General features: G+C 37.7%; 1 protein-coding gene across 1 annotated transcript in view; it reads left to right on the top strand.

Annotated features, from left to right (window-relative positions):
- The window catches only part of Bmp5 (bone morphogenetic protein 5), a 122,125-nt gene that overhangs the window by 49,347 nt on the left and 48,674 nt on the right, over window positions 1-24,104 (top strand). Inside the window, exons 2-3 of the mRNA XM_075965225.1 lie at window positions 849-1,041; window positions 11,239-11,387. Of these exons, the coding sequence (XP_075821340.1) occupies window positions 849-1,041; window positions 11,239-11,387 (342 nt within the window). The remainder of the gene's footprint in view (window positions 1-848; window positions 1,042-11,238; window positions 11,388-24,104) is intronic.

The following is a 24,104-nucleotide window of genomic DNA, read 5'->3' as shown; positions in this document are numbered from 1 at the left end:
AACCCTAAAAGTCAAAGAAAATATTTCATTCACAGAAGTAAATGAGTAAATAAATATCCCTTATCTGGGGGAGTCACTTTGGAATTGCTCTTTCTTGTGGTACACTTTGTGGTAAGGTGGAGGGGGCTGTTCTGGTACATGTCTCGTAGAAGAATGAATCCTGCTTCCTGTGTGTTTTCCAAAGACGGAAGAAGGATTTTGAATTTTTTTTTCTGTAAAAGAATGAGCACCATTAGATGACTTATCTTTAAGGTGATTGACATAGGGCAGTGAACACAACACATCACTTCACACGATCAAAGTGTCACATGATGAACACAAATGCTGCTTTTATGGCTCAGCTAAAAATAAATTTGGTTTAAATCAAAAAAAGAACTTTTTTATTTGTTGCCGAAACTGCCACCAATAAGGTCCTGTGTTACAGACCCCAGTCCTCCTCCTCTTTCCTCTGTGGCTAGGATAATGTTACCAGCACCTTCACTTGGGACTGTCCGGCTTCCGTAGCATCTTTTAAATTCCTGGATGAAACCTATGTTCTGGCGCTCGATGAGTATTGGCAATCACTTTACAACCTTCATTTTTTAAAAACATTTTTGGATAGTCTTTCCATTTAGGGTCCAGGAATTTGTATAAAACCAGACAGTTATATTGCATTTGAACTAAAAGGCTATTGGTTTGTGGAATTTCCTTTAACTGGAAACACAGATGGGCCTGTGGTTTTAGCGTTTTCACAGTTTTATACTATCCAGTTTGTTTTCATTTTAAAAGGTGGAGAATTGATCATTCATTTCCATATTTTATAAAGAGCTAACATTTTTCCTTTCTTCATTCCTTTAATTTTTTTTCAGTTGAAAGAGACAAGGACTTTTCTCATCAGAGAAGGCATTACAAAGAGTTTCGGTTTGATCTGACCCAGATCCCGCATGGAGAAGCAGTGACAGCGGCTGAATTCCGGATATATAAGGACAAGAGCCACCAGCGATTTGAAAACGAGACCATTAAGATCAGCATATATCAGATCATCAAGGAATACACAAATAGGTATCAACTTTATGTTAATTGTTTATCCTAGCAAACAAAAAGACTGAGTTTTAGTTTTAAAGCCATTGAGAACCTATATGATGCACAGCATGTTTTCTTGGGTGAAGGGAGATACTGAGCCCAGCAGAGGCCCATTGGGAAGGAAGAGTAAGGAGCTGGTGAGATGGCTCAGCAGTTAAGAGCTTCAGTCTCGTAGAGGACCATGATGTGCCTCCCAGCACCCATATCAGGCAGTCACAACCACCTTTAACTCCAGCTCTGGGGGATCTGAACCTTTCTCCTGACCTCCCTTGGCATCTGATACACATGTGCATGCAAACACACAGACAGACACACATATACATGAATGAAATTTGAAACTAAGTCCAAAAAACAAAAAATATTAAAAATTTCTCCTACATTTTACATATTTTCTATTATTGTCATGGGTAGCAAAACAGTATTACAACTCTCTATTTAGTCTTTCTTGGGCTTTTATTTCATTTTGTAAATTTGTCTTTCAGTGCAGAAAATTTGCATTTTATTCTATCTACTTAAAACTTTCACAGAAAATTATTTAAATAATGTAGTACTCTTGTAGTCAGTGAAGGGCTGATTTTCTAGGGAGGGGGTGGGATATTATGCAATGAGTTATGTGACTTTTGAATAAAGATAGTTCTGTTTATGTTAGAATCTGAGAGCCAGCCAGTATATATTCTGTCTAAGGATATTGAGAACTGTGTGCAAACAGATGATAGACTGAAACATTAAATATGTGAAAATGTCACTGATAACGGAAGGCAAATGAACAATCAAGTATGAACTATAGAGGGGCCTTAGGCATGCTTTCTGACCTTTAATTTAACACAGAAGTCACTTGGGTAACACCTTTAATCGACGATTAGTTATCTTTGTTGGATAATTGATATGTTATAGCAAGATGCTCTTCATCTGCCAGTATTTTCTTTCTCATGAGACCAAACCTGTTTTACTGTAAACTACTATATCCTTTGGTGAGGCAAATACTTAAGGGTCAGTGTCTTGTTCCTTTTTACCTTGATAACTAGAGTTCCATAATGTTTAGGTTTTTCTTGGTATTCCTCTGTAATATTTTCCCAAAGAACATTCCATTAGTCTCTTACCATACTCAGTGAAGATAAAAAGCTGATGTCATATACCTCTGTTAGACAGCCTGGAGAAGGCTCATAATACAAAAAGTCTTAGGCAGGCTCCTGGTTAAAAAGCCTATTAATTTTTTTTAACTGATCTTCTTTAAAATTATTAGTTAATGGAATTTTTGAAGTGTAGCACTTATTACTATTCCAAGGAACACTAATTAAGGAGAATTGATTTTAATAAATATTACTCTATATGCATTCCTATTTTATATCTTATTTTTTATTGTTTTTATTGCTCTCTATATTTTTCTCTGCTCTCCTCCCTCCATCTCCCCTCTCCTTCTACCCTCTATCATGGTCCCCATGCTCCCAATTTACTCAGAAGATCTCTTTTTACTTCCCATGTAGATTACATCCCAAAGAGGATCTTGTCTAGGTTTTCTGGGATTATGAATTGTAGGCTTTTTTTTTGCTTTATGTCTACAAGCCACTTATGAGTGAGTACATGTGATATTTGTCTTTCTGGATCTGGGTTACCTCACTCAATATGATGTTTTCTAGCTCCATCCATTTGTCTGCAAATTTTAAGATGTTATTTTTTTTTCTACTGTGTAATACTCTATTGTGTAAATGTACCACATTTTTCTTTTCCATTCTTTTGTCGAGGGCATTTAGGTTGTTTCCATGTTCTGGCTATGACAAACAAATGCATTGCTAATTCTAAGAGAACTAATAAGAAATCAGAAAGATCCATGTCATTTTCTTAACCTTAGTAATTGTTGGCCATGGGTGAAAAAAATATATATCTTACTATAGTGCTGCTTTTGATCATTGATTTTTTTTTTGTTCTTTTTGAGACAATGTCTTGTCAAGGCTAGTTTAGAACTTACAGATCTATGTCTGCCTATCAAGTAATAGGATTTCAGGTGTGGCCCATGACATCCAACCCGTGGTTCTACTCACAAAATTAAGGCACAGGGCCAGTATGTGCCCTACAAAACATCTGTTTGGTACTAAGTAAGGGTAGCATACTTTAAAGCTAAGTGAAATTTGAAAATAGTATTTTGAGCATTAGTTAATATTTCTACAACTATATAATTTCTTTTTACTTGTAGCTGTTTTTTTCTACAGTGGAAGGAAGAGTATTGTAAACATTTGTTTTTATCATCAGAACTACTAACTTGTTTGATTTGCATTAATATTTTGACATTGTGATTATTTATGGTGGGGAGTCATGTATATTTAATATACATTAAGTTGTACTTTGTTATTTAACATCTCAAGTCTTTTTCAAAATAATCCTTTATATACCTGGTCTTACTCATTGGGAATATTTTGATTGAATCTTAATTTAGACTTTCTTATTGGATAAAATAAAAAGGCAACTTTTATTCAGGTCCTGTATAGTTTTGACCCCTCCATAGGTCAAAAGTGCGATCTTTGGCAGGGGGATGTTGAGAGGTGCCCTAGGTCTTTAAGAGGCAATGGGGACTTTACCAGAGATCCTTATTCAATTGGGAGTATGGCCTAGAAGAGGAATGTGGGACCTTTACCCTGTGTTTTTCCCTGCACTGACTCATGGCTGATGAGTAGTTGGTTCAGTCACAGGATCCTACCACGATGTATTCCTTCAGACAGGGCTCCAAAGGTCAATTTGACCAAGACTGACTGAAGCTGGTAAAATTACAAGTCTGAACAACTCTCTTCTATTTATATGTTTATTATTTTAAGTATTTCATTATAGTAATGTAAAACTGACCAGCACACGTCAATTGTTCTTTTTCTTCAGGATAATTTTTCATGCACACATGAAGAGAGAGAGAGAGAAGGATAGAGAGAAACAACTTTATGTTACATATATGCTAAGTAGAATTCCCAACCACTCCTTAGTAAGAAGGACCAACATAAAATATCAAGATTTAAAAATAAGTTTCTCATGTATTTCTCCAGCTATGGAAGGAATTTTTCCCCAGTGAAAACTAAGAATTAATTCTCTTTGTTTTCATATTGAATTTTTTTCATATTAATTTGACTTTAATTCTGTGAGAAAAGAACCAAGTTAAAAATTCCTCTTTTCCACATTATATGATCACAGTTAAAACAGAAAGAATTGCAATACAAAAATTAATTTTAAAATTCAAATAAATCTTTGAAATAATTTATTCATGTTCATATAATACATACATATGTACATACGTAATACACAAATGATATTCCTTAAAGATCTAAAACAGAGGTAGGAAAATAAAATAGTGTCTCATGTTTTCAAAATACTTGCCATCTCTCAAAGCTTTCACCATCAAACTTGTAACATTTTTAATGTAACCATCAAAAGTAGTTGAAATCCTCATGGACTGCACTTTCTAGCTCAGTGCCTCTAATAGTATGTATGCACTATCTTATGTGGGAGCTTGCTGTCCCTAAGGTACTGTTTTCCTGTGTGGGTGAGGATCCTTGCTATAGTTTGGGTGCTTTGAATATGTTTCACATTCGGGACCCCGGCTGGTCTAACCAGCTAGTCTGTGACTCCTCTCTCAGTATAACGCAATCACACCGAAAAGCAGACAGAGCCATTCTATGGCCTCCTTTCCCACTTGTTTATTCTACAGAACTCGCAACTCTCGCTCTATTTCATTCCTACCATCTCTTACATCCATGATTTATGCTTATGCATATTTAAATGCATGCAATTTAAAAACGTGTTCTGATAGGTATCCAAGTCTTTTTATTTCTTGCTCAAGAGGTAACACATTTTTCTATCATTTCATTTATTTGAGTCGTTTTATATAAAACCAACAGCTCCAAAATTCCATATAGAATGCGCTGCTCTTCAGTCACACCTCATATATTGACATTATTGAGAAATGAGGTTTCCACACTATTAAATTTTCCAGATCATGCAGCTGAGCGCCACACGCACGCTTTTGTTGAGCGAGCACAGAGGACCCAAGGCAGAGTAAATAAGATCTCCAAAGCTCATAGCCTGGGGGACACGGGATGTGGCGAGTCTGCCTCACACAAACTTTAATAACAATCACACAATGTGCTAAGAGCTATGATGTAAGTATGCACTAAGTGATGCGGAAGCATGAAGGAAGGGAAATGAGTTCTTCATGTGGGCGGGTGAGGGGCCTCAGGGGAGGGCGCTAGGTGCTTACCTTTCAGGATGAGTAGGAACGTTTTATAGGCTGACGAACGGGTGGATTTTAGCTTTAAAGTATTATGCACTGAAATGTTAGGAGGCCTACATATCTAGTCAATTAAATAATGCCCAAATAAAACGATCAACAGCGATGAACCAGTGATGGTTCATTTAATGGACATTTCCTGTGTCTAGCGCTGTACTAAAGTGTTTCATTTGAACTAAAAATTAGTTTCTCTCTCTCTCCCTAATGAAAATGAGTTTTTTTTAGAAGTCTACATTTTTTCTAATGCTCTACTATGGAAATAAATCTCTAGCCTTCACTGTAGAACTGTGTTAAGCTAGACTGCTCCACGCCATTGGCTACCTACTCTCCTCGGTGTGTTTCAGTTCACGGTCCGCTGTCATCGTTTCCGTTCACGGTCAGCTTCCCATTCACACCGTCTCTCCCCCTTTCTGCCTCTTTAAGATTTGGAATTCTTCTGTGGACGTTCTTCCAAATGTATGTGTGTTGACAGTTTCTACACTGGAAGATTTCCTGGGCCCTTGAGGATAGCAGAGCAGGGCTCTCAAAGGAGGCTGGGCTGACTGCGTCCCGTGCAGGACAGCACTCAAACACAGCTTATATTTCTTATATACAGGGATCAAACTTGATTTTATCAGCGCTTCTCAGCTAGGACCACATGGCTCCCCTGGGACCATTTGTCAATGTCTGAAGATATTTTTGGTTGTCACAATAATGGGGATAATGTGAGATCTGTGTGGATACCAGTGGCATCGAATGTGCGGCTATTCTGAGTTTGCACAGTGGGTTCTGCTAAACCTTCTAAAAGACCCAGGGCATCTCCCTTAACTGACGAAGAATGATCCTCTTCCAAGCGTTCATATTTCCAAGGTGGGAAGTTCTGCTGCGTTAGAAGATTTCAGCTATAAACCTGAATGTGGGAATGATTTGGTTCAGAAAAGAGCGGATTTGTTGATTTTTTCCCTGAGTGTTTCTCAGGTTTCCCTGAGTGTGTAAGACACAGCACATTTTCGTGAGCTCTGGAGAAGGTACCCTGGGCACAGTGTCCACTTCCTGGGGTTGAAAAATGATTGGACTGTCTGTGAAGTAGTTTTATCTCCTTTTTTTCTTATTTGACTTGGAGGAACTTCTGCGTATTTACTGGGTGGCACATAAATATTAGTTTCTTTTGCAGGGTAACATAGGGTATAATTGGTATAATGATACTTAAAATTTGTCAAATATTAAAATTTATTTATAACATAAAACCATACAATGTAAAAAATAATGATGTTCTTAATATAAATCAAACTTAAAAATTATTTCAGTGGTATTTTCCATTAATTTAATATTACTCTTTTACCTTTTTAAAAAGATAGGATCTCTGTGGTCTTGACTGGTTTGAAAGTCACTATGTAGGTTAGGCTGTCCTCACACCCACAGAGATCTTCTTGTCTTTGCCTCCTGAGTGCTGGAATTAAAGGCGTGTGCTATAATTCCTGGTTGTTTGATTAATTTTTTGCCTAAACATCTGAAATATAACTGAATCAGATGTTCTGTAACAATGATCCTCAAGATTTTTAGAATTTTAAAAGTCCACGTTTGTTTTGTGTGATATAGTAAAAGTCAACTATAAACATCAATCAGTAAACAATCTAAGCTTTAACCTTTCCCCCCCATATTTTCTTTTATTTTTTTGAGATTATATTATAACTACATTCTTTCCCCCTTCCCTTTCCTCCCTTCAAACCCTCCCATATACTACTACTTGCTGTCTTTCAAATACATGGTCTCCTTTTCACTGTCTTCCATGCATATATGTATGGATAATATACGTATATATTCCTAAGTATAACCTACTTGGTTTGTGGATGTTACTTGTATGTATGTTTTCAGGGCTGACTATTAACTGGTGTACTCTTCCTGGAAAAGGCTATTTCTCCCACTCTCTGCATTGCTTAGTCGCCTGTTTGTTGTGTAGCATTGAGGCCTCTGGGGCTTCCCCCATCCACATTGGCATGTCCATTGGTGTCATCCTTGTTTAGCTACTGTTAGGCAGTCATATCAGTGAGACATTATGGGTATAGTTTCTGACATCACTAGGAGACACCATCTCACACCATCTTCCCAATCCTCTGGTTCTTAAAAGCTTTCTGTTCCCTCTTCTGCAGTGTTCCCTGAGTCTTAGATGTGGAAGTGTATCTAGATATAACCGTTGGGGCTGGGCAAACTTTTCAGAGAAAATTCAGAAATTATAATTTATTATTGTGACACATTTTATTTACATGCTCAATACTAGAACTGTTGATTAATTCCTCAATACCATGGTGGTGATGTTGATGAGAAGAGACATAGGAGGATTTATTTGTTTAGTAACTGATTATGACTCCAGTCATGAGTTCCTGACCTGAGTTCCTTTCATCATGGATTGTGATATGGAAGAGTAAGTATTAGTATTTAGGCATCTGTACTGGCCTGCCCTTGAGGTTCTGACAGGATATATCCTCAGCTGCAGCCACTAAGAGCACCTCCTATGCACATTCACTATGTTCCTCTTTAAAAGGTGGACCTGCCCACCTTCCATCTCTCTTTCTCTCTCTCTTTGTTTTTCTGCCTCCACCTCTCTCCTCTCCTCTCCTCTCCTCTCCTCTCCTCTCCTCTCCTCTCCTCTCCTCTCCTCTCCTCTCCTCTCCTCTCCTCTCCTCTCCTCTCCCCTCCCCTCCCCTCCCCTCCCCTCCCCTCCCCTCCCCTCCCCTCTCCTTCCCTTCCCTTTCCTTCCCTTAATGAAAAACCTCTCCTACTTGATTTTGTAGCCACTTAAGCCCCCAAATTACATACTATTTTCCCTTTCCAATCCTTTCACTTTCTCAATCACCTCTCAACCAATTGCATTTAGATTTCTAAAAGTCCATTTATTTTTCTATCATCCATTGATAGCTTCATTTCCCAAGGAGCTTAGGGACATGCTTTCTTTCTTCTTGTTTTCCTTAGTATTTTATATTAGTGAACTCTCTGTTTCATGTGTGAAAACTTCCAAGTTAAGTGATCGTTGATTTCTTGATGTTGCTATTGTGAACTACGAAAAGTGTGGGCACCTTGAAACAACAAGAGTTTATCCCCTTTCAGTCAAAGGATTGGCACAGTGGTAGAGCTCTTAGCTAGCAGGCATGAGGTCCTAAGTTCAGGAAAAAATGTCAAATAAAAACAGGGAGACTGAATGACAGGTTTATTTTAGACTGTTCATAGGAAATGATTGGACTTTTCTACTACTCCCGGTGATAAAAGTTCTTGGTAGAGAAATTTTATACTTCAAAGGAATTCACACCTAATTTTGTGTTGACTTAGAGAGGGTTTATTTTAAGTTACAGTCATGAATGGAATCACATGAATGAAATCACAGAATGGCTGCCATTGTATTCATTGATAAAATACTCGATTATCCTGAAGCAAATTTCATTGCCTAAAGGCAATGTAGAAGTTTTTCTATGAAGAGCGAAAGGAGAAATAAAAGAAATTCTAAGAAAAAAGTAGTTTTGTTCGAGAATAGGAAAACATGTTGACACCTATGAAATCAGTTGAATATCCATAACTTCAGAGGTAAACTAGAACATATGGATTTTTGAAACCACGATTTTTTTTGTAGATTTGTCTTGTAGGGCATTACAATTTGTGTCAGTGAAATGCAGACACTTAGAGCTTGCACAAGTCCCATGCTAACGTCCTCTAAACGTCAAATCTATAGTTATTACTGATACTGAACATGTTAGAAAGATTTGTGAATTGATCTTGGATGGTACTTTTTCTTTTATGAAAAGATGATGTCATACAGTTTTAAAATAATAGAAAATATTACCTAAATGTCTACCTACAGAACATTGTTAATTTAACCTATTAAAATTACACCCTTTGAGGGCTCTGGGGAGATATCTTTGCTGGTAGAGTGTTTACCATGTAAGCTTGAATACTCAAGTTTGGATCCCCACACCCATGGTAAAGAATAAAAATAAAAAGCTGGGTGTGGTGGTGCACACTGCAGTCCCAGGGCGGAGGGGCAGAGGCAGGAGCATCTCTGGACCATCCTAGCTGACCTCTTAGAATCGATGCTCTCTAGGCCCAGTGACAGACTCCATCTCAGAAAATAAAGTGGAGCGCGATTGAGGAAGGTACGTGATGTCAAGTTTTGGTCTCCAAATGCACGCACATGCACTTACGTGTACATAAACGTGTGCATACAGAGATACACTCTAAACACAAAGCTACTTATTTTTATCTATTGTTTTCCAAGAGCTTCAATGGCTGGAGCTATCAGCTTTGTAGAAATGACCGGGACACTAAATCATATTTCAGAAGAGAGCCGTCTTGAAAGCTGTGCAACCCTTGAGTCTTTTCCAAGACACAGTGACTCCTGTTTAACCCATAAGCAGTGTGGTTCGTTAAAAAGATTACAGCTTCAGAGACGCGTATCAAATGGCTCAAAACTAAGGGCAATCCTAATTTTCTCAGATTTTTGCTTATTCTATATATCTGACGGCCTTCTCGAGTTAGGAAAGGCAAAGATTTGATCGACATTGTCTAATGAGAATGGATAAAGGGGGTCCTGGGAACTCAAGTGGCAGCGTGTGGCGGGCGCTGCTCTGCCTGACCTCTTTCTGCGCATCAGAAGTCTGTAATATGCCAAACCACTTCCTGCGTCATTTCTCCGTGTTTGCAGCCTTTATCTGCTAAGCGTGCTGAGTATGTATGGTGTAATATTAGGTAATTAGATGATTTGATTGTCATAGCCACTGAATTTAATTTCTCTGGTTACTGAGCGAACGACATAGATCAAGTAAAATTGAAGAAGCGAAATATTGACTTAGAGTTTCACTTTCATGTTTGTGAAAAATACAATTTTTGAGTTTTCTATGTATGACTTATACAAATTTTTGTCTTTATTTTTGAGACACCTCTGAAGTGGCATTCTGCAACCTGTTACAGCACAGCTTTACTTTTATCTTTATAGAGTGTGCTTTACAAAAGATGTGGAAGAGTAGAAAAATCCATTTAAAAAATGATACTAGTGGTTTTTGCTGTTGTTGTTGATTTCTTTTTACTTTATGTTGGCAGAGTTTTGGTGTTTTACAACTGATTCATCTGAGCCCCGATTTCATTAATAAGATGAAATGCCAGGAGCAGGCACGTTTAGCTCACCGTGTGATGGTGGTAGGGAAAGAACATATGAAGCCATTCTCTACAATCCAACAAACATATGCTCATAACTTAATAGCACAATCAAGATTCAGAATCTCTTCACAGATGTTAATTGTCACACCGTTCTGATTGTTCTAGTTCCTTTGTGCCTCTCTTCAGTGTCATGATGGTTGCAAGGGAATGCTGGCTCACAGAGGAAGTGACAGCGTACCGCTGTGGGCCGTGCCTCCCCACTCACGAGACTCACCTCTTCATAAGGTGGCACACTTAGTGACTCCTTCTGGACTTCATTACCCATAAAACTATTATATTAAAAATTTAAAGTATAAGACAATTATCCCTAAACCAGATGCTGACATATCCCCTGCCCGGGCTCCTCCGAGAGTCTGCACTCATCCAAATTGGAGCAGCTACTTTCGTTTCTGTCTCAATTCATTTTAATAATTTTCTTTTTTTTTAAGGGGTACTAACAGATGTTGGTTGGAGGGAGCCTTGATGACCAGGGAACAAATTAAGACCATTAAGTTAGCATGAAATGACAATGAGAAACAGAAAAATAGAAATTACTTTCAGATATTCCTAATAGGTCCCAGGTTCGGGTTGGGAGGTGGCAGTGTCTTACTGTTCATCATTGTGCGTCCTCTGCTCCCTCGTTCTTTAACTCCTGTTACTTTTAAAGTGCCTTTAAAATGTTTTCACGTTCATAGGAGAAATTATGGGCTTCATTCAAAGCTTTCATTAATTTTTCATTCCTTTCTCCTTAGGGATGCGGATCTTTTCCTGCTGGACACAAGGAAGGCGCAAGCTTTGGACGTGGGCTGGCTTGTCTTCGATATCACTGTGACCAGCAACCACTGGGTGATTAACCCACAGAACAATTTGGGTTTACAGCTCTGTGCAGAGACAGGAGATGGTAAGTCCTGACCTAAATGTTTACAACGGCCTTGCTTAGACCCATGGCTTTTTGCGTTATTTAATCAATGCTTTATACCTATGCATAAGGCAATATACTCTTTAGGATAATGCCAAATGTTGATAAATCAACCCATGGACCTGTACTTATTCTCTATTCATGAATTGACTGGATTTGGGCACCAGTGGGGGCATGGGAAACAGTAGACACAACTTTTGCTCTAAGGAGATTTTCAGGGTGGTGCTAAAGAAACCAACACTACTGCAGTATAACCAATATGAAGAGGGCTATGGACCTATGGCTTGGTTGTGGTTATGGGGATACATACAATTTCCCCCCGAACATGGTAGGAAAAAAAAAGAACTAGCAATTAATAATGCAAGGAAGGAGAAAGGATGGAGTAATCGTCATGAAAAAAAAATGCCCAAAGTTGTGAACATGCTGTGATATTTGGTGACAATTGTGACATTTGCTCGAGTGTCACCTATGGAAGGGGTCATTTTAGGAACCTCAGACAAAATCCTAATCCTTCTGTGCACACGTGTTCACCGAGGACCTACTTACTATGCCTGTGTACTTTGATGCTGGAGATAACAATGGCAGTAAGCGTATGCAGAAAAGGCTTCCTGAAGTTTGCCATGAGTAAGACCCAAAGTGGTGATCACTTTGTCATGATGGTGATGTCATTGAGTCTGCCATGGTGTAGAGAATAATACAGTAAGTGGAAATAAGCTATAATCCTCAAGATAAGGAAGATACGATTAGTGGTAAAAGTTATAGGGATGGGCATTTCAGACAAAAGGGTCAGACTCTGTAGACTGTATAGCAAGAACCTTGGCCCTATCAGATAAGGACAGAGATGCCTAAGCCAGTTCTTTTCAGAGCCTTGTTAGCCCTTAATCACATAGAGTTCAAACATTGTCATTCAAATCTAAGCTCACTCAAAATTATATTTGTCATGATAGGACTGTAGAAGCTAATTATTCAATTGTATGTTAGGCTTGCTTTGCAATTTTTAAGCATTTAAAAATACCCTTTGTGGCTATCCATTTTCTCAAGCTCTATATCCTTCTAACATTACACTTAGGTTCAGAGAGCATGGATTTAAAGGTTATTTGATCAGAAGATGTTCTTATTTAAGTTTCACTGCCTTTGCTTTTTCCCAGAATCAGGCATTGCATCTAGAATGTAATCTATTTAGTTCTCCTGCTCTAGTAGACTGTTGCCTTAATGGACTCCACACTTACACCCAATTAGGGTCTGTCTCGGTCTCTTTCAAAGAAAGTAATAGCTGTATGTATTAAGATTTCCTGGTGATCCTGGTTCACTGATAGTGAGCCAGCTTTATAGCCTGTTTGTGACATCATAAACAATGCTCTGACTCCAAGGATTGTGTGTGGAACGAGGTTGATAGCCACAAATTAGATATGTCACAAGGTTAATCAGGCAAATGTTTCATGTGCCTTCAGATCTTGATCTAAGAAAGTAGTTCCTACCAAAAGTGTTATTGGATAAAGCCTTGGACTCGTCTGACTCCAAATGAAAACTTTTCCACAGATTTTCATTTGTGATACCAAAATTAAAAATTTTGTAAGCAATTCAATTATGTTGGATGGTAGGATGTTTTCTAATTATGGATTTTAAATTATTGTTGAAAACCCTCAAGTTTAAGCATTATAAATGTAAGCCAAGGAAAAGAATGTATTTAGGTGAGTTTCCAATAACTCTCACAGCCTTAGACTACTGAACACTTATGGTCAGAAATGTGACTGGGAAATCAGCATTGTGGGGGTGGAGCCCATTGTTTCCTCCTTGGTATGTGGCCCAAAGGAGAGAAATTAAATTAGTGGTGTGTACTTACCCAAGTGTTCTCCCAGGGGATATGCCTGAAATGTCTAACTAAACAAATCAAGAAATCTGTGAAACATGATCAGCCTGTTTGTTTTCTGTTAATTCCCACTCCTTCTCTTACCACACATGCATTTTCTGAAGTTTTGCTTTTTTTTCATTCTTTGCCTCGATTGCTTTTCTATTTATTTCACTATTTATACAATTTAATTTCTGCTCTACTGTCGATTTCTTTTCTCTCTAAGAACTTTATATATTGTGTTTCTACTTGCCCATATTTATTTCTCTTATACTTCACAGGTAATTATGCCTTCAAGAATTATTATATTATTTATCGTTTTGAGCCTAAAATAAACTAGCAGTAAAGTCTTTCAAATGCTTCAAATTTTTAGAATTTGAGTGTTAATTTGGAACCGACCTTTTGATAGTTTTCCTTGTCTCAATAGAAGTCTAATGTGAAGAATATTAAAATAGTTAAATGTGACAGGCTCTCTGGTCTTTCATGCATAAATAATCTTTAAGACTTTTTTTTTAAAAAATAAAATAATAAAGACCAGAAAGGAAATACTTATTCAACATGCTCACACTGGTAAGAGGTTCAAAGACATTTTGTGATCTTTGCCCATCCAAGTCTATCTCCAGGGTCTTGACATGAGGATAAGGTTTAAATAGGAAGCGAGGGATACACACACTTAACAAAGCGTGAGCACCAGGTATGGTGACTTGTCCAACACTGTCTCAGGACCAAGCGTTTTCTTTGAGGTTAGTCTCTATTCCAACATCATCTGGCAAGTTCTTTATTTGGCTGCCAGCAGGGCTTTGACACTTTTCTCTTTCAGCAGAAGAATTTTGAGAAATTCTCATTTCTTGGGGTTATTCTTTCAATGGTATAAATGAGGGGAGAATAACGATCTCTTTACCATATTAACCCCCTAATCCCATACAGGCTAGATATATTTTCCCAGTCTTGGGGTAAAATATGTATAATGCTTGAGGCTCAGCAGTTAAAAGCACTTGTTCATTTGCCTTCACCCACATGACAGCTTACAATAGTCTGTAACTCCAGTTTTGGGGCTGTTGACCTCTCTGGCCCCCATGTGTACTTCATGCATGTGGTACATGGACCTATGTGCAAACAAGCCACCCATACATATAAAAATAAAATAAGCCTTTAGAGAAACATGCCTCTGTTTGAAACAAATATTACAGGCCGAGTATACGTAAGAGTTAATGTTAGAACATATTCAGTTAGCAGCAGGTTACCCTGTATAAGAGCTATTTCTGCACAAGCCCTTGGCAGCTCCATCTTGTTAGTTTGACACAGAGTCTCACAGTGAAGCCTAGGTGTTCTTTAAACATATGATCCTGCTTCAAGTTTCCAAGTGCTGAGATTGTAGGTAAGCACTGTCATGCCTAGGATGACTTTGGTTCAGTTCTGGCAACTTCCTTTCTTGCCTCTGACCAGGATTCACAAAAACAACAGATTAACTATCTAGTTGCTCCTTTTTTTATGGTCCCTCATCACTGGGACCAGATTTGATTTTAACCAGAAGTGGAGTATGTATGGCTTTGGAAGACTGAGGACCCTCCTGGTAAATTAGTTTTATTAACTGTGGTCTCATAGCAAATATATATGTGACATTATTTTCCTATAAATAGAAATAACCAGATGTTGCAGCTCTTTATAGTCTTACTCATTCCCAATGATGGTGTATGTTCTCAGAGTTCTCAATTAAATTTTATTTATCCTTTCCTGTAAAGAAAAAATGGCAAACAGAACATTACTTCAGAGCCAACAGACCATCATTTATTTGCAATATTACATTATGAATGTACTTTTTAAGCAAAATATTTTGTTTTGTTGAGGCATGGCCTTATGTATCCCAGGCTGACCTCAAGTATATTAGGTGGCCAAGGAGACATTCATTGTCTTATCCTCCTGCCTCCACTTCTGAAGTGTTGGGATTAAGATAAGTGCCTCTACCCCAGGTATATGTGGTGTGGTGTTGGGATAGAATTCAGGCTTTCCTGCATGCTAGATAGACAACCATTCTGTCATTGATTTGCATCTACACACCCAGCTTTGGGGTAGGATCTCAAGAAACAGAGGCGAGGAGAGAGAGAGAGAGAGAGAGAGAGAGAGAGAGAGAGAGAGAGAGAATTTTGGTGGTGCGAGGAGTGGCAGTGGGGAGTGGAAGGAAGGAACTGGGAGGGTGATTTATTCCTGGGCAAGGAAACAATGTCCATAAATATAGAGCGTGGCAATGGTGTGTTCTCTCGGGAATGTTAACCATCTAGACCTGGGTAGAACAACTTTTATGCACAAAATTGGTGGCAGATGCTATTAAAAAGTTGAACAAAGTTGTAGAAGAAGCATGGTGTCTACATCAAGTATAGTCTACTCTTGTGACTAGATCATGGGTCATAAGAAAGTATAGTTATCACTTTTATCAGTCAAAGGAACCAATTTGGATTGCGTGTTTGAGTGAATATCTGTTTCATAGTGTCAGAAATTGTGCATCTCCCTTACAGTTGTATCTACCATGCTTGGCACAACGGACACATGTATTAAAAAAAAAACCTTATGCCACAATTAATGATCTGACTTCCCAAGACCTGTATGGTAGAAGGACTGAATTGATTCCTGCAAGCTGTCCTCTAACCTCCATGAATATTCCGGAATAAACATATACACATGCACACAAAACTAAATGAATAAAATGCAATAAACTATACTCAAAAAACCTACTTTGAAAGTTAAATAAGGCCTTTGTGGCCCACATGTCAACAAGAGTGAGCCACAGTCTAGTTAAATAGCTTCAATCATAAAATGAGGAGAAAGTCAGTGAGATATACTATTGGATTTTATTTTCGCTCTCCTGTAAAGAAAAATGGTCTAAATATATTTTAGAAATCAAAAGGCTATTGAAATAAAAAGCAGCATTGTGACTCAGAGAACCTGTGGAAACTATGCCTGTTTGTGAAATAATCTGTTTAGAAATTTGACAAATGAACTGCAATGGATCTGTCATGAGAGTTTAAGGATATTTTGTTGAAAAATTTTCGTGCTTAACCGATGATTTTTGGAGCTTCATTTGCTTGTTTCCACAAAACAAAGCAAATATTTCAAACATATCTCCTTTTTTTTCTTGCAAAATCCAGAGACTCTCAGACAAATTATTTTATACAGAGTACAAACAAAATCATTGTCAAAGTTGTCCAGCATTCTTTCATTGATGGCTACTAGTTTCTATGGTAAAAATGAATGTTATTTTTAAATACTAAACTGGCTTAGATCTATAATGTAAGACCTCCACTCTCCTGAACAATTCTAATATATATATATATATATATATATATATATATATATATATATACACACACACACACACACACACACACACACACACACACACACACACATATGTACATAGTTCATTAGATGGTAATTTTAATCCCACTTTTAAGACTTGGGTCTCCCTCCAACACTCCAACATGATAATTTTCCACTGTTTGGTACTTTGTGTATTTAAACCCTCCAAGCAAATTAATTCCTTCTTTTTAAAACACAGATTTATAGAATAATTTAAGGATGGAAAAACAAAGATAGTGTTTTGGGGTTCATTAGAATGTTGGTTTAAAAGCCTTGTTTTCAGACATTTTGTATTTGGCAATACTCAGGTTGAATTTTGCCAATGACTTTTTCCTTTTTTTATTCAAACCTGCTTGTGTGTCAAGGAAAATCCAACCCATATGTTTCTGATTCATTTGTATTCAAGTCATCAAAATGTTGCTTAGTTAGTTTACTGTTTAATGTCCCCAAACAATATAGCATTCTTTTAAAATTTAGCCTGTAAAGTTCATTTGCCTTTGAAGAAAATCATGGGTCTATTATCCATTATGTCAAGGTAAAACTTTGGGTTTAGGGTAGAAGTAGGGTTTACAAACTCCACTAAATTTTGAACCCCAATCAAGAAAAGACTTCTGAAGTATTAATCAAAATTAAATTCCATTGTAGTTGATGCAAGTCAAAGACAGAAATTTAGTTATAGCTTATAGATGAATTAGAATATGAACTGCTGACATGTAATTTAAATGAGATGAAAATTGAATAGTAGAAGTCCTCTAGGTAAGTTGGGTCCCTAGGAAGAAATTAGGAAAATAGATGCTTTAGTTTGGATTTACATTGCTGTGATAAACACCATGACAAAAAGTGACTTGGGGAGAAAAGCATTTATTTTAGCTTCTGATTCTACATCACAGTCCATCACTGGGGGACATCAGGGCAGGAACCTCGGCGCTGGAATGATGCAGAGGTCATGGAGGAGTACTGCTTACTGGCTTTCTCCTCATGGCTCTTTCAGCCTGCTTCCTTATACATTCCAGGACCACTTACTTGCCCAGGATGTGGTACCACTCATATCGGCCTGGTCCTCCCACATCAATCATCAGTCAAGAAAATGACCCACAGGCTTGCCTGCAGGCCATGTGGTGGGGAATTTTTCTCAGTTGAGGTCCCCTCTTCCCAAATGCCTCTGGGTTGTGTCAAATTAACAAAATACTAGCCGGCACAACTGACCCCTTGACAACTTTCACAAAACATGTAGTTCTTCAACTACCCCCTTTCCTTCCTCACTTGTCGTCAAGAAAGTATGTTAATATTAATACTGCAATATAAAACATTATCTCAAATTTTAAAAGCCACTCAGCATTTAAAATTTCAAGCGCTTCGAAAGGTCATTCTCTTGAAAATATACACAGTCTCCCTGAAATGCCAAAGTTCTTCTAAAATTACAAAGTCTCTTTTCAAAGCTCAAAGCCAACTGTGGGCTCCTGTCAAACCAAAGTAACAAGTTAAATACTTTCTTATTTCAAGAGGGAAGAACCAAGGCACAACCATAATCGAATAAAAGCAAAACCACACTTTGACAGTGAAAAGATTTCAGCGCTGAGGTCTGGGACCCTCTCACAGTCCCCGGAACCCCAAGGGCTCCACTTCTCCAGCCCACAGCTTGCAGCACATTGCAGCCTGTCTGACAGGCTCAGGGCGGCTTCCCTCCATGGCTGCTGATGTCCGTGGAGCTCATCCCATGGTACTGGAGTCTTTAATATGCTGGGGTATCTGCTCCAAGTAGACTGCACCTCACCGATAGCCTTTCATGGGTTCTCTTCAGGCACCCCGACCCTGCCACACAGTGCAAACTCTCAGTTTTCCCTGACTCCTTCAACTCGGACTTTTATTGCAAGTAAGACTGCGTGTTTGACAATGGCCTCTTTCAGTGCCAAGCCTCAGTGGCTTTCCACGAACCTTTCATGCCTTCAAAATGAGAACTACCTCAGAGATTCTAATACATTGCCAAGTTCGGTTGCTAGCCCAAGGTATTGCCTTGGTCTCTTTGGAGCACAGCTTCTGTGTGCTGACACGGAGGAAAACACTTCCCAGAAGGTTTATGCTCAATTATGTTGGTCTTTTCTTAAGCACAGCTGATTCTTAGCCCCAGCTGTCCGGTATCAATTTTCCCAGCAAAGCAAAGGCTTCACTTTAGTGGTTCTTAATTCAAAATATCATATAAATGGCCCTGAGAGTCTTTAAGGGACTCTTAAATGTCCCTCTGATACTTTCCCAGTCAGTCCTCCTTCGGCTGTACTGCTCTCAGAATAATCTAAGTTCCCACAACAGCCCATTAAGCTCTGAGCACTCAATGGTTTTTCTAGACCTAAATTCCAAATTCATTCCATAATCTTTCCCAAACAGAAGGTGAGGCCTGTCACAGGACTAGCACACCCCTGGTACCAATTTCTGTCTTAGTTGGGGTTTTTATTGCTCTGATAAAACACCATGACCAGAAACAACTTGGGGAGAAGAGAGTTTATTTCAGCTCACAGTACCACAGTACAGTTCTTCACTGAGGAGAAGCCAGGGGAGGGATCTGAATGCAGGAGTTGATCCAGAGTCCATGGAGGAGAGCTGCATACTGGCTTGTTCCTGAGGCTTACCCAACTTGATTTGTTTTGAACCCAATATCACCAGTCCCAGGGTGAGCTGAACCCTCTCGCCTCAATCATTGAACAGGAAAAATGCTTCAAAGTTTGCCCGCATGCCTGTCTGGTGGGGGATTTTCTCAGCCGAGGCTCCCTCTTCCTAAACGACTCTAGCTTGTGTCAACTTGAAAGAACACCAGCCACCATAATAAGATTTATATATTAACTCTGATCAAGCATTTACAATTTTAGTCATAACAGCAGTGAAATGAATGTGATAGGGATCATTGAAAGAAGTGTGGCGCTACCTTAGATGGAATCGCCTGGCACCCACGAGAGTAGGAATAAAAGTCTTTTGTTCTCCCTTGGGATGGAGGTACTCTGACTGGTGCAACTTTATCAAAGGAAAAGCTCTTTCAGGACAATGGTAGAAAAGATAATTTAAATGTGTCTTTGCAATAAATTCTTAAGAGATGGCTAGTTCATAGACGAGAGGTACCACTCTGAAGGTAAGTTAGGGGCACACTTGTAGGTAGGGCTTTGTTTTGCTTGTTCTTGGTTTTCATTAAGTGTGTTCTCCATCACTCTGGCTGTCTTACTGGTAAGACACTTTTATATATGGTTCAACCAAGGATACGAAAGCAATGGAAATCAACACACTGAGTCATGGGGCATTGTCAACTTGTGCTTACATTGTTTGAAATTTATAGGCAATAAAATATCATTGTATTAAATCCTGATGTTTTTCTGAGTGCCAACATTTTTTTTTCTTGGAAAGAGTAAGTTATTTTGGGGCAACTAATTGTATCAGAAAGATAAGGGAGGTAAGATCCTTATCTCTCAAAAGGACACAACACACACACGCACACATACACATATACACAAATGCATATACACACATACATCTGTGTACACACATGTACATACATACACACATGTACACATGACTGATTTATGAAAGGCTGACTTACTTTAACATTGCAGACATTTTCTAATCCAAAGATGCCTCGATATAAATTAATATTTGAGATTCTGATTATGCATTAGTAAACCTTAAACATTTAAACCACTTCTTAAATGGTTCACAAATTCCTCACCAGCTTTGCTAATGAACAAGTACTAATGGTTCCTAATGTAGGTAGTGCTGTTAGTTTTAGAAAGTTGTGGCGCATCACCATTATATAATGATATTCCCCATAAAACAATCAGAAAATCCCTGGGCATGGTAGCACAAGCCTTTAATCTCAGTAGTTGGTAGGCAGAGGCAGGCAGACCTCTGTGAGGTAGAAGGCCAACTTGATCTACATGGCAAGTTCCAAATCATCCAGGGTTACATTTTCCCTTCAAAATTGTAGAGCTTTCATAACTAATTGGAAGAACTTTAGAGGAGTCCCTGCTAGTCAGGGCAGCTACTGTTATGCGTTTTTCTGTTTAGATGGTAGCCCAGGCTGGCCCATTTATCTGCTTCTCAGATATTATCACTTTTTTTTTGTTTATTGGTTCACAAAAGTTTTCTTTATTTTATTTTCATAGTACAAAGAATTTGTGCCCTTGTTTTCCACCAAGATTATTGTGAAAACTTAAAAAAAGTCTTTAGGTTTCAGGCAACGAAGTTGAAGTATTTTAAAACTTCTATTGCCCAGGCTTTTCTTCTCTTCTTCTCTAGTCCCTAACTTCTGAGTTTTATTTTTTATTTCTGGAATTTCAGAACTATTATGATGATGCTAATAAGGTCTAATAGTTTACTTTTTCTATAACTTTGAGAGATTTAAAAATATTATATTCTTCCTAAATGCAGAATATTTTAACATGCCAATAAATTACGTCCCCAACATTGCATAGTCCTATGTCCCATAAATATATCCTGTTAACATCAGAATTTCCAAAAATCATGACGACTTTTGATATGTAGCATATTTTAATTGGAAACCTATATGGCAGCATCTAATGGTTAAACCTTGATCTAAAGGTTAATACCTTAAACTAATGTGCAAATTACCAAATTTACATTCTAAAGTTTGGTTTGTATGAGTGAAGATTGATTCTTATGCACTATCTAAGTTTAGCATACTGAATCTATTTTTTTCTGAATCTGTTCTTTTTAAATAGAAATTTCTGGTTAAGACAGATAGCCGTGTAAGTCCTCTGTGTTGCCAAATGGCTATTGATCTGTTTCAAGGGTAAGAGGATCTATGTGACTGATTAATCTGAATATTATCTGACAGAGTTAGTAAGTAGCAGAAGAAATTATAGACCAAGGGTGATGTTTTCCTTTTGTCGCTATTGTTTAGAATGCAGTATCTCACTATTATTTATCCAAGTTCAAAAAGTTGAATTATGTGTACTAAAGGATTTTAGAAAACATTTAAAGATTTAATAGTGTTCCTTTCCATTATCTGAACCTTATCTTAGAAAGCAATTAAGTCATTTTTTTATAAGCCTATATGACCCTCTTTTGGTAAATTTATGGTAATGAAATGACTGTTGGTTTTAAATAAATAAATAGCGAGTCTCCAAATACCAAGACTGACACGAACCACACATGTTGTTCACTGTTCCAGGTGGAAAGGGAACACACGCTGCCATGCTTTGTTCTAGATGAATATGCCCTCTGTGTATTGTTTAACGCCGAGGATAATTAGAGCATGAGTTTCCAATGAGTGTATAAGGATAAATGAAGTGGCAAGTTGACAAAGGTTTATCTTTAAATACTCTAAGAAATAGAATGCATAAATAAAAGTAGATAATTTTGTTATAGTCCGGACACTAAATTAATGTGTAAAACAAGCAGATTTTAAGACCCAAATACAAAAAAATAATGCCTGACAATGACAGCTAATGGCCATGGGAGTGTTCTGTGATGTCATGAACTATGTGTTACCGGAAGCATTTTCCATTTAGTTGACCTTCAGTCTAGAGATTGCTGTATGGTGGAATATCACCACTCGTGAACTTTCGAAAACATAACTGAAAACAGTAAACCAACCGCAACCTGAGTGCCTGCTCACACTCTGAACGTCATGCAATCTAAGTACTGTGGACAGAGAGAGCGCAGTGCACAGACCCCTCGCATCTGAAATAAGCCACAATATGCCTGCAACTCAAAACCTTTTCCTGCATAAATCAGAGAGAGAGGCATTGTGGAGACAAAGAAGGTGAGAAAGGTCACACAACGAGAAAGGTCACACAACTTTTCCTGAATGTGTAAAGGAGAAACGCCACGCATACGTACATTCTCAAGTAGTCACGTATGAAAGACCACAAGACTTTTTGTAACTGAAAGTCTGTGATTGTTAACGTTTCCAGAGAACCCTTACCACATTCACCAGCTTACTATTCTGTTTTCCCTTAAGACCCTCAGAAAGCTTTCATTAACAAAATTAAACATGAAATTCAATCTAAAAATTTCCACATTTCAGAGTGATTTCTGTTTCTGTCATGCTTAGATATAATTTAAAAAGCATTAAAGCAGAACCTATCACAATGTGCTAATTTCTGAGAATAGCTTTTTGTTTGAACAAAGGCCCTAGATATTTAAAAGGAAGTTAAAGAACACAAATACACAGGTCATTTTAGTATTAATATTTGTAAAATCATCCATTGAGAAAAAAATTCATGCACATTCAGGGTAAAAACGGCAAGATTTCTGCTCAAAAATAAATATGAATAAGCTTTCCTTTGTGGTTTGGAGTCAACATTTGTTAACCTTCAAAGCCATGTAAGTGGTGTTCCAAGGGTTTGGTAAGTGGAATACCATTTTAGAGGGCCTCACAAAACATAGATTTCTTGTTTTTGTCTCAACTGCCTTCTGCCCATGGACAGAATCTCAGTATGCCTTTCATGACTAAAGTAAATAAACATGAAGATTAGTGTTAAACTTATGTAACATTTATTATAATAAACTATACATGCTATATTTTTGAGCTCATTATATCAAAATATATTTTATTTCTATATAAATTCATGCTTTCATGTTCTCATCTTGAGCAAAGCTTATACTGATATCAACTGTTCTTCTATGCTAAAATTCTATATCCCATGAATCCCACAACGTAAATAAAGGTTTTCTATTCCAGAAATACTTCATTAAAATTATTACATTAATTTATTTCTTTTGTCTGTGTGGGTGGTGTCCAGGTAGCATGCATGCCACTTTGCAAGTGTGGAGGTCAGAGAAAAACTTGCAGGAATCTGTTCTTTCCTTCCACTGTGTGGGCCCCAGATTAAACTCAGGTCGTCATGTTTGACAGCAAGCATCTTCACCCATCGATCATCTTGACAGCCCCTTAATTCATTTAAAATAAACATTTAAATAACTCTTTTGGGGGGTGGTTAGGTGAAATCATGTTAATGATATTAATTAAAACTTACCATTTGCAGGGAGCTTACTAACAGCTAATGAGCATCTTGTTGAGCTTTGAAACCAGGTCCTTTAAAAATTACTTTTCTTATTTCATTCTGTACATGAAGATACTTAGTCATAGGAATAATAAGAATCTTGTCCATCAACCAAAACCATTTCAGAGTCAGACAATTACATCTTAAGTCTTGTTCTTTATAGTATCATTGTATGAAGTCCAAACTGAATAAAAGTCCATTTTTCTAATTTTCTAATGAAACAATGGTATTGAAACAACCATTATAGGAGAGTAATGAATTTCATTGAGCTCTGCAGGAGACTCCCTCTGAGTTTTTATACTTTCCCCCTGAAACTCAATTATGATTTGGCCCCGGCAAAATGACAACATTTCTGCCATGTTTTCTTTTTCAAAATTAAACTACTTCAATATTTCTTTCAGTTCCTTATATCATTGTGATTTTCTAAATTCATAAATTAGAAGAAAAAGTATTTTTCTTTTGTCAGTCATTGACTCCAACATTAAATAT

This window comes from Microtus pennsylvanicus, chromosome 3 (genome assembly GCF_037038515.1).
Source record: "Microtus pennsylvanicus isolate mMicPen1 chromosome 3, mMicPen1.hap1, whole genome shotgun sequence".
In the NCBI taxonomy this organism is placed as follows: domain Eukaryota; kingdom Metazoa; phylum Chordata; class Mammalia; order Rodentia; family Cricetidae; genus Microtus; species Microtus pennsylvanicus.
Note: the sequence above shows the minus strand (reverse complement) of the source record. Positions and strands in the feature narration are given on the sequence as shown.